An 11,615-nucleotide genomic window follows, 5' to 3' on the forward strand; every position below is an offset into this window, starting at 1 on the left:
TATCGCGTTCTGGATCAAAACACCAGGATTTGTACCTTACTCTGCAACTGGATTTATCCTCGAAACGTAAGTTTCTAAACATTTATATATACACCAGCTATACCTACCTATTTCCCATAAATGTAGTGGATATTAATTATTTGTTCAAAACATTGCATACCTTGTAGTACTTTTATAGTAGTTTTCTAACTAATTTTAAGTATTCCAACCTGTTAAGTTAGTGTAGTGGACTATAGCCATATCTTTCTCATCTAGAGGGGAGGGCCTCGCCCAGCAGTAGCACAGTAGTGGACTGATATTAAATGTTTTTAACTGTACATTGTCCAAGAATTTATTTTGGACAGTTCAATCCTAACTCCCCGGGTTGGGAAAGTTGTTTTCTAATTTAGCCAAAAATTCTCAACAATGGAGAATGTTAACAAATTTGGGTTATTAGCTCTCCATATTCTTTGTTAAAAATAAAAAATACTAGTGAAAGAATTACTTTGATACGTCAATTAGTTTCCGATTTATAAGTAAAACAAGTTGTAACAGCGCGAGTCGGTGTGACGTCATTGTAGGTACATCACGCTAAGTCTGGCTCACATAGTCATTTTTAATAATATTTACTATTATTACACTTTAAATGTAATAAGCAGACGAAAACACAACAAAATACTGCATAAGCTATTATATGTACGGCTGTAGACTTGATATTAAGCGGGACGCGGCCCGCGCGGCATGGTGTACTATGACGTCACGCTGTTAGCGGGACTCGATATTTTTTGAAACTTTGAATGCTTGTAAAATCAAAACTACTTGGTATTTTTGACTAAAACAAAAACTAGTTTTCATGTACATGTACAGGCTTTACTGAGTCAAAATTTCAAGCGATTTGGCATACCTAGTAACATTCTCCATTGCTTGGAGTCTGGTTAATATGCTTGTTGAATATCAATAGCCACACCACCTATTACATGGGACTAATAGCATATAAGGGGAAATGTGTGTGTAATATACACCTTAGCCTACATTCAGGGAATATATGTAGGTGTGACAATATATTATGTCACAAAATGAATTCTGTTAATATTGTTTTCATCATTGTTGAACTCATGATATCATCATCATTCTCCTGCCCTTATCCCAACTACTTGGGGTCAGCGTAATATGTTTTCTTCTCCACGCATCTCTGTCACATGTCATCTCAGCTCTCACTTGCTTCTTAGTCATATCAGTTGAACTCATGATATATCTGTATAAATAGTTTTACCAGAGACCCATAATTTAAACAACATAGAACTATAACTAACTATATTTAGTGCACTTAACATGCTAATTATTTCTGAGTATAAATATAAATAATTGTTTTAGATTTTCTGATTTTATTGTTTTCCTTTACTTTCAGATTTGTGATACTGATTATGTTTGTGAAGCGTGTTGGGAAATGTCAATTGTGGCAGTAAATCAGAATTTGGAGCTAAATACTACTAATGATGATCAAGCTGGACCAAGTCAACGAGGCCATGTCAATGTTTGTCTTTTGTGTGGATGTTCAATTGCACGAAGGCAAAGCGATAAAATTCTAAGAGATAACCCAACAGAGCTGCAACAGAGTATGATAAATATTATCAAAACTAAAATAGAGCCACGACAGGTACTTTCACCCTTTATTTTGTATTTTATTTCTAGATTAATTTTTGTTAGTACTAGATCAATTATTTTACCCCAAAAAATACTTCCACATGAAATGGATGGAGGTGTAAATCTGATAAAATTACTCTCATTTTTATAATAGAAGTCAACAAAATCTATTATAATTGAATTCTACACATTTCTGAATATCATGTATTTCTTTAACAGGTAACACCTTCAGATAAAGTATGTCATCCCTGTTGGTTGCGCACCAAGAGAGAAACTCTGCGTATCAACCGCATTGATGAACTGAGAATACCTGATGAAATGCCCCAAATTGAAGAAAATGTGATACATGACCATGAACCTCCTCAGAATCTCCATGTTGATGAAACTGCCAGGCCAAATATAATAGAAAATATTACATTACCTGATTATAGAAGGGCAGCTAACACTGGTAACCATTGTGTGTTTACAGATTGCACTAATACTGGCACATTGCACAGCATATCCGATGAGTTGCGTGCAATAATTTTAAGAAGTCACAAATATTATTTGCCGAAATTAGCTCGTGTGTGTGGTGACCATTTATCTGTAAATTCTTGGGATAGTCTGTATGAAGCAGAAAATAGCATAACTACATTTAATGCTGAACAAATACAACATGTATTTTCATTTGTCAATGCATATAATCCAACCCTTGATTTTAAAAATATTGATGAAATGGATGAAAGAATCTTTGAATATTGGGTTGGATTTTCAAAAGAAAAATATAATTCTTTATTGGAAGAAATTCCAAGAATATCTGAAATTAAAGGAGGCAAATTAGGGCTTGTATCCCTATTAATAAAAATAAGGACTGGAGACTCAGACGAAAGGATTGCAACTCTAGTGCAGAAGCCACGTCGTAGTTTGGAAACACTGATGGACCGAGTTAGAGAGGTGCTTGTCCAAGATTTTGTGCCTAGAAACTTGGGTATAGGACACTTATCCCGGGAACAACTAATAACACATAATTTAATGATTCCTAATGGATTATATGGACATGAAAACAATATGATTGTTATATGTGATGGAACATATATTTATATCAACAAGAGTTCCAATTACATGTTTCAAAAAGATAGCTATTCATTACATAAGTTTAGGAATTTGTTGAAACCATTTTTAATTGTTGCTACTGATGGTTATATTATTGATTGTTTTGGCCCATACAAAGCAACAACCTCGGATGCTGAAATAATGACAGGACTGTTTAATAATGACACATCTCCTCTTAGGTTGTATTTCAGAGAGAATGATGCCTTTATATTAGATAGAGGCTTCAGAGACAGTATTCGTTTATTGGAAGATTGTGGTTATCGCACATATATGCCAGATTCTCTTTTAGAAGGCGAGCATCAATTAACCACTACTCAAGCTAATCGAAGCCGCTGCATCACTCTGTGCAGATGGGTGGTAGAGGTTGTAAATGGACACTTAAAAAGAGATTATAAAATCTTAAGACAGGAGTATTTCCATAGATCTCTACCACACATGATGGAGAACTTCCAAATAGCAGCGGCTTTATTAAATAAGTTTGGTGCTCGCCTAAGAAATAATGATTATGCCAATGAAATATTAAATATTATTCGTGAAAGAATTAATTTTGAAAATAATTTGGCAAATATGATAGAAGAGAACAACATGAATCGACGATCAGCCAATTTCAAAGTCTCACAGCTGACCGAGAAAATGTTTTAGAATTTCCAGCTCTAGAATATAGAGATCTAATATTATTCGCCTTGGGAACGTATCAAATACGACAAGCTCGCTCCTATTATGGTGAGCATATACGTTTCCATGGTGGATATAGGATAGAAGTGTGTAGTGAAAGGTTTAATTCCTCTGAATACAACTTACGAGCCAGTGAAGAAACCACTTTAATAAGAGGAAAAATAAAATCACGACACGTGTCCAGAAAACAATACTTTGTGTATATTTTAATAGACTGTAATAATACTGGCAGATCAGCCATTGTAGAATATTGCTGCAATTGTTTAGTTGGTCGGCGGACTGTGGGCTGTTGCGCACACATTATGACCCTCGTGTGGTATCTAGGATGGGCCAGGCATCAAACTAATCTATCAGCACCAGCAGGGTTTCTGGACGATATAGTCGTAAGAGATCATTAAATGATTCTTAAATATATCAAAATTGTTTCATTTTACCTAATTCTAAGTTATATAACATTAAAATGTGCAGTTGATATTTAAAGTCATCTGAATATATTTAACTGAAAATAATATAAACTGGTTTCACGTACAGTAAATTCCTATTAAATTCTGCGACATTTATATCATTCTAAACACTTCTAGTATCCCTTTAGTTATCAAACGGGGATAATGATTTAAAAATGATCATAGAATTAGTAAGTAGGTAGATCATAATATATACTGAGTGAGTCACAAAAAATACAATGGTACCTTTGTATGATTGAATAATTAGAATTTTAAAGTAGGTATAGTACCTATCTATTTTTAACATTACTTACCATTTGTTTGCTGCATATACATCAGATTTTTATACAAAATTGTAAAATAATGCATTGTCTTTACTCTCACGTAATCTGATTCTGTTTTTTAGACATAAATAATGTAGGACAGCAATTTACATAAGTTTTTTCATGATATAACCTCAAAATATAAAATTGATCATATTTTTTTCTTGTGGCCCTCTCAAACCAAAAATCTTAATGATTCTGTTTAAGTTAAAGAAACTCTATAGTTTTAACATTTTTTCATTCACAGACGCTCCAAAACGATGTCAGGTAAAACTTTGTATGGAGACTTGCCATTGTTCTTTATTCTTGAATCCATTTTCAATTTCTAACCATTCTGCTACACTGTCCGGAATCTGAAAACAAATGTTTCGTTAACACATATTATTTTTTAGGAGAGCAACATTCTAGATTCCCAAGAAAACAATCAGGAAAATGTCGACCCAGTGCCACTGAGAGATGAAAATCCTACAATAACGAAACGGCGCCGTAAGAATCCACCCGAACAACAAGAAGCTGGAAGCTTCATTAAAGAAAGGGAAAGGTTATGGGAAAATTTTAGCAAATAAGCTAAGACAATTGCCAGAAGACGAACGATTAATTTTTATGCATCAAATTGATGGCATGTTTATACAACGGCGAATTAGTAGAAATCAGAGTCGTCTTACATCACCGATATTTGTTTCGTCTCCTTCACTATCTCCCAATATCTCGCAATCTCATCAACATAATACGAGCAGGCCCGGGTCTTCTTTTACTTCCTATTCTGAACCTATATCGTTATATAGAACATATTATGATTCTAACCACGATTCCAAAATGACTCAATCTGAAGCAATAGTTAACAACACAACTAACATCACGCAATATCCTCCCGTAATACATATACCTGAGCATTCCAATACAAACACAAGAATTAAAATTTTGTCTAATCGAATTGTTTCGCCTCCTCTTCCTCCCCTTGCACAAACTGAATCCTTTTCCCAATCACAATATGGGTGTAATTTGATTGCCGATGCATATGAGAATGCCTGATTTTTATTATTAGTGTTTAAGAACTTTATTAATACATATACATACGTGTATTAAACATTTTGTTATTGACCTACATTAATAAAACAAATAAACCTATTTAATGAGTTTCACTTACCTTGATTTCATTCTTTAGTATATGAACCAGGGCTTTACATACTTCAATTACGATTTCTGATATAAGCTGTGGTGAAATTTTAAATAAGAAGTGCAGACTCTCATAGCTGTCTCCTGAAGCCAGTAACCGTAGTGTCATGGCTAAACGAATTCTTGCTGGTATTGCTGGTCTAAATTGGGTATCTTTTTTGGAAATAATTGGAGAAACTTTTTGAAGCAAGTATTCAAAGTCTATTGTTGACATACGAGTCAATTTCTTAAATTCTCCACTGGGCTCAGAATGTAATTCTGATAACTGCTTCTCCATAGTAAGTCTGAAATGAATTTTATATAATTATCATTATATACCTTAGCTAGGTATATGATTACAACTGCGTTTTCAAGTTAATTAACTGTTTTATAAAGCCTATACAAAATGTACTACACCAACACACGTACCTTGATCGGTTACGATGTATTTCTGTCATCCACCATCTTTTTTTCGAACGTTTTCTTTTAATAACTTTCTTGTTTTTGACATCTATATAGTGGTATAGGGACACAGCAAATAAAGTTATCGCAGCAGCAGCTTCTACGTCCATTTCGCGGAGGGCTTCGAACTATTGTGAGCATTCCGTGAATGTGGAGGGCATGGAGTCGGTCCGTGAATTCACGGCGAGAATACGCGCGTGAATTCACGGCAATAATGTGGAGCCTCCATTACGCATGTTTCTGTCGCGGCGCGAGCCGCGTGCACGAGCGAGATGGCGAAATATAAGCTAAGAATCCTGCATAAGTATTAGTGGAACGTTCGTCTCTAGTTTGACATTAGGTCATGTTTGTTTACTGTTTACATCTTTCGCGCGCTCTATAACAAATTAGAATATTTGTGTTTATTACAACATTATTCCTTAGTAAATGTGTTTGTGCATAACTGTGAATGTATCAGTGTATTAAACAGTAATTGTTTTGTATGTATCTGTCGCAGTAAGATAGATAAAGCCGGGGTTCGTTGTGTTTACGCGCTCCCCACTCCGCAGTCAGTCGGCCGATAACAGTTGTTCGGCGTTCACGTCTAGTTTTCGTGCATGTTAATTTAATTGTCGCTACGTTTCCTTAATATTTGTTATATATTCGTTTTATCATTGCTAATTACTTGTGCCAGCTATGGATAAAGATGAAGAAATTGATGCAAGGCGACGTTTTGAACAGAAACTTCGTCTATTTTACAATGCGAGATGCAAAAAACCAGAGTGGACGCGGCAGAGGATAAGCGAAGTAATAAATTACATAGAAGAGTATGAAGCGGCGCCTCGGCTTAACGTAAAGAGAAATCCTAATCATCATTTTTATGCAAACCATTATGACGTAATGCAGGCAGGAGGAGAAAAGTACTTAGCTTTGAAACGAAAATCGACTACTGATCCTATTATAAAAATGTTGCCGTCTGAAGAATATTACAATGCTTTGTCAGAAATTCATAAAAACACAGGACATGGTGGTCGTGACAAAATGTTACATACTTTGAAATCTCAATATTTTATACCTACGCCGGTGGTTATCAGTTTCGTGAAACAGTGTGTAACGTGCCAAAATAAGAAGACGTTTCCAAAGAAAGGTATTGTAGTCCGACCTATAATTTCGAACTCATTTAACAATCGAGGGCAAGTAGATTTAATAGACCTACAGTCAACTCCAGACAGAGAATATAAATGGATACTTCATTACCAAGACCACACAACAAAGTTTTCATTTCTTCGACCTTTAACCTCAAAGCGCGCCGCAGAGGTCAAATTGGAATTATTGAAATTTTTTTTGGATATTGGATGCCCTGAGATACTTCAGAGTGATAACGGCCGAGAATTCACAGCGTCAATTATAAAGGAATTGGTTCAAATGTGGCCAAGTTGTAAAATAATTAACGGAAGACCTAGACATCCAGCGAGTCAAGGATCTGTGGAGCGAGCGAACCAAGATGTGGAGAACATGTTACAGGCTTGGCTACAAGATAATAATTCTACTAATTGGTCGATTACATTGGAGTACATATTCATTTTATCAGATTTATAGGTTAAACTTATTTCTATAAAAGTGTTCTGCTTTTTTCCGTAATGTTTTTGGTATTTTATTGTTGATAAATACATTCTAATCTAGTATAATATGTTATTAAACAACTAGTGTGAAGCAATCATCAATCATTCGAAATACGTTATCAAAATATGTGCTGTAGTGTTACTACTGAACTAAATACAAAACAAGCATGCTTAGGTAGCATGGTAAGTACCTATGTATTATTAGACTGTAGAGAGAGAAATAAGTGACTGTAGTTGAATGTAGATAATACTCTCTTATTGTTATTACCTATGCAGTAATACGCCATTTTTACGTCGGCATTCTTACGACGTACATATGTAGGTCTGTACTATACCTAGACAATGACTTATAGCTCCGGCCTGCCTTATATAAATATTGACCCTTCGCCACTGGTAAACACTCATTGCTGCTTCTATTTTGGCTAGCAAAAAAGAGTTCAGAACCATCAGCAACATCAGTAACAAGCTACTGGAATAAACCATCACTATCAGGTGGAAGTACACAACACATTGTCAGCAAAGACATATTTCCCAAAGCAAAGATTCCAAAACTGATGCCTAAAGACAATAATATTTTGTCTGATTTTGAGGAGTGTAAACAGAGCATTCAAAATTCATTGATTTTAAAATATTGTCAAGGCCAATAATCTGATTCAAAAAATATTTTTGATATCATGTTACAATTTATTGATGATGAAAGTGTACATGGTTACACAAATTTTAGAACTTATTTAAAAACCATCATCACTAAGGAAATTGTAGGTACATGAAATATGCATCAAAACTTTAGGGCAATCTGAAAGCAGGTACTGGTTTAATATACGCTAAGGAAGACAAACAGCATCCAAATTATATGAAACAGCACATTGCAATGCAGATGGTGCGTTGGTTGAAAACATATTATAGGGTGGTTACAAAGTACCAGAAACCCAAGCAATACTACGAGGACGCAAATTAGAAAACCGGGTACTGCAAGCTATCAAAAACAAGCTAGACTTGAAATAAGTCAGGTTTCTATCTTGTCAATAGAATCCTGGGAGCATCACCTGATGGTATTGGTGAAGATTTTGTTGTGGAAATAAAATGCCCAGCATCAGAAAGAGCTGTCTACTCTTATGACTATCATAACTCTATGGCATTTATGATTATTTTTATTAATAAATGAATATTAAAGCTCAGTTTTGACATTTTATTTATAACTGATAGTATTTTATTTTATTTTTCATGATTTTTTTTACAAAAAGGCGGCAGCATTTGGCGACCCTACCTTATACAATATTATATTAAATATTAAAGAAAACTTGGCCTTTTAGTAAATATTAAGGCGCGTAGGTTAATTGATAGAGAGACGAAATTGGCTACGATAGCGTCAATAATTAGTAGTAAGGAACAGTCAATTAAAACTATTGATGTCAATCACAATTATGCACAATTATTATATAAATATCCAAGTATAAGTCAACCATTGTCATTTAAGGAAACCCCGCGTCACTCTGTACTTCATTATATAGAGACGACGGGCCCGCCAGTGCACGCTAAAGCACGACCTCTGCCGCCAGATAAATATAGTAAAGTTAAGGAGATGGTAACCCGCTCGCGGAGCTATCCGAGGGACGGCCTATGTTTCTTAGGCGTCCCTCGATGAGCGATAGCGAGTCGGGAAGGAACGGGTCTGCGTCTACGGGCAGAACCCGTCAGTTTAGAAAGGTGCGCCCGGAGGCCCGAGAACTCGGCGGTGGCTCGGTCTCTGGGAAAGGCAAAGGTCGGAAACGATCTGTGTCGGCCACGCAACAGGAGACCGAGCTTCTAGTTACGGAGACACCACGAAAGGGGGGTAAGAAGAAGCGTGAACAGGCGCGTTCATCCTCCTTCTAGCGAAGAGGATACGGACGTGGCCATGAGTGCTGGGGAAGACAGTGCTCCACAGGTGGAGTGGCCGTCTGACCGGGAGCTGAAGGAGCTGCCCGCGTCAGACATCGCCCAACTTGTTTTGCGGCATACGGACGCTGTCCGCCACGTTGCAGACCGCTCCGTAGATCTTAAGGGAACCTTTGTGCGGTCCCTTAAGGAGGCGGAAAAAGAAGTCCGGCGGGCGGCGTCGGAGTTAAGTTATCGGTCCGCCACAGAGGAGAATATGAGGCTAAAGGCGGAAAACCACCGCCTCAGTGTCAGGGTCGATCTTCTGACCAAGGAAGTGGCGGCCTTGAAGGAGGCGGTGAAGTCCCTACCGTCACACTCCAAACCAGACGGAACAGGGTAAGAGGTAGGGTCGGAATTCGACCGTAGAATGGCAGTAGTGTCGTTCCGCTCCAAGCTCCAAGTCCCACCCCAAGCCAAACTGAAGGGGACCTTTCGGTGGCCCCACCGATTCCGCCACCCCTTACAGAGGGGTGGAACGTAGTTGCGCGCAAGCGCAAGAAGAAGGGAGTAAAAACCGCTGCAACCGTGCAAACCACAGCCGAGGTCGCTAAGCCCAATGCTAAGAAGCAGGAAAAAGCGACAATCCCGCTGCGCCCCCCGTCGACGGCTGCGATAATCCTCACGGTGTCGCAGGATGCTGCCGGGAGGGGCGTCACCTACGCTGAGGTGATCGCCAGGGCGAAACAGAATATCGTCCTGGCCGACCACGGCATCAGCGGGATTGCCAAGATCTGCGTCGCTGCCACCGGCGCCCGAAAAATGGAAATCCCCGGGCCAGACGCAAAAAAGAAGGCGGACTCCCTTGCGGAGAAATTAAGGGAGGTTCTGGGGGGTGACGCCATAGTGTCCAGACCCTTCAAGTGCGTGGACATACGGGTCCGGGGCCTGGACGACTCTGTCACCTCAGAGGAGGTGGCCCGTGCGATATCGCGTACAGGGGGGTTGCCCAGTAGACGCGGTTAAGATGATTACGATGAAGAGTCTGAAATGGATATTAGTTTTGAAAAATCTGATATAAGATGTGAAGATCTGGATCAGTATTTAGCAGAAATGGAAGAAGAAGAAGATTTTGATAATTTGTCGCTGTCGGCAGCAAATAAAAATGAATCCGATGATTGTGTTTTAAAACATGACGCTAATTTATTAATAAATGACGAATACGAACCAAATGTCGGCAGAAGGAATCCAGAAGTTCACGACTGGATACTAGTGCGATTTACAACAAAAAAGTCAGTGAAGTATTTCGAAGGGAATATTATTTCTATCAATGATAATAACATACCCATCGTTAAATGAATAACTCAAAACTCAAAACAGAACTTAACGTTCATGTTGTTTTTACAAGATACTGACCCTACAATTAAGATATTATCATTCGACTGCGACAAAAATCAGCCTTTACCAAAAGTTCCAGACCAGACCACATACTCACTCAGAACTGACACCAAACAATGTCTTTTCTTATGTGTGGACGGAAGATGTACACGCGAAGGGATCTAACGAAATATCAAGCGCCTTATATCATGTTTTACAAAATAACATAGATTTTACTAATGTAGAAGTTCTTCGGCTTGTGGCTGACGGATGTTCAGGACAAAATAAAAATTCTAAATTATTGGAATGATAAGCAAATGGTGTAGTAGTAATGCCCCTCCAACACTTAAAAAAATAGAACTAATTTTTCCTGTAACTGGTCATTCCTTTATTCCACCAGATAGAGTGTTTGGAGTGGCGGAAAAAACTATAAACAAAATAAATAATTTATTACAACCTGAAGAATACGTAAATATATTCAAAAAACAGGCTACTGTTTTTCTTCTTAATGACATTGAAGTTTGCGACTGGAAAAGTGCCATCCAAGAAGTCCATCCAAGAAGGAACGCAAGCGTTACGTTTTAAAATTATGAGCTGCAAAAGATTCATTTTGACTAGAATGAAAGGTGACAGACGCGGAGTAATAGTACGAGGAGAAACATATTATCACAGCGATACGTGTGCCCGCCGGTCCATAACTATAATTATTGATATAACCTTTTTCGATTCTTCGTTTAGCATTGCGATCAGAGGTCGAGAGACGATTCCCCAATCTTGAAGCAAGCAAGACCATTGGTATTGCTACGGTGCTTGATCCAAGATTTAAACTGCACGTATTTAAAAATAGAGCCAATGCAGCAGAAATAAAAAAAATTGTTACAGAACTATTGACTTATGATATTCGAAATTCCACCCCATCGAGTTCACAACTGGAAATAGAAAGCGGAGACGCCGTACAAGAAAAAAGAAAAATAAATGACATTTGGAGTGAATATGACTCCATCGTA

At 37.6% G+C, this 11,615-nt stretch overlaps 2 protein-coding genes across 2 annotated transcripts; one reads left to right on the top strand and one right to left on the bottom strand.

Annotated features, from left to right (window-relative positions):
- Positions 1–1,334: 1,334 nt before the first annotated feature.
- On the top strand, positions 1,335–3,357 carry LOC142982375 (uncharacterized). Its single transcript, XM_076128836.1, has 2 exons — positions 1,335–1,636; positions 1,843–3,357. Exons 1-2 carry the CDS (start codon positions 1,427–1,429, stop codon positions 3,355–3,357), a joined length of 1,725 nt encoding a protein of 574 aa, XP_075984951.1. The 5' UTR covers positions 1,335–1,426.
- Positions 3,358–3,622: 265 nt separating this feature from the next.
- Positions 3,623–10,485, bottom strand: LOC142982342 (uncharacterized). The gene is made up of 3 exons (XM_076128803.1): positions 5,741–10,485; positions 5,304–5,616; positions 3,623–4,509 (listed from the first exon to the last, which is right to left on the bottom strand). The coding sequence occupies exons 1-3, from the start codon at positions 5,881–5,883 to the stop codon at positions 4,420–4,422; spliced, it is 546 nt and encodes a 181-aa protein (XP_075984918.1). The 5' UTR covers positions 5,884–10,485; the 3' UTR covers positions 3,623–4,419.
- Between the last annotated feature and the right edge of the window lie 1,130 nt (positions 10,486–11,615).

The sequence above is a fragment of the Anticarsia gemmatalis genome, chromosome 21 (genome assembly GCF_050436995.1).
Source record: "Anticarsia gemmatalis isolate Benzon Research Colony breed Stoneville strain chromosome 21, ilAntGemm2 primary, whole genome shotgun sequence".
NCBI classification, from domain to species: domain Eukaryota; kingdom Metazoa; phylum Arthropoda; class Insecta; order Lepidoptera; family Erebidae; genus Anticarsia; species Anticarsia gemmatalis.

Excerpts from the sequence above, each read along its gene's own strand:
- LOC142982342 (XM_076128803.1), bottom strand. The coding sequence starts at position 5,883 with ATGGACGTAGAAGCTGCTGCTGCGATAACTTTATTTGCTGTGTCCCTA. Across the intron at positions 5,617-5,740 it reads ATACATCGTAACCGATCAAG|ACTTACTATGGAGAAGCAGT; the intron begins GTACGTGTGTTG and ends AATTCATTTCAG. Across the intron at positions 4,510-5,303 it reads TACTAAAGAATGAAATCAAG|ATTCCGGACAGTGTAGCAGA; the intron begins GTAAGTGAAACT and ends ATTTGTTTTCAG.
- LOC142982375 (XM_076128836.1), top strand. The coding sequence starts at position 1,427 with ATGTCAATTGTGGCAGTAAATCAGAATTTGGAGCTAAATACTACTAAT. Across the intron at positions 1,637-1,842 it reads CTAAAATAGAGCCACGACAG|GTAACACCTTCAGATAAAGT; the intron begins GTACTTTCACCC and ends TTTCTTTAACAG.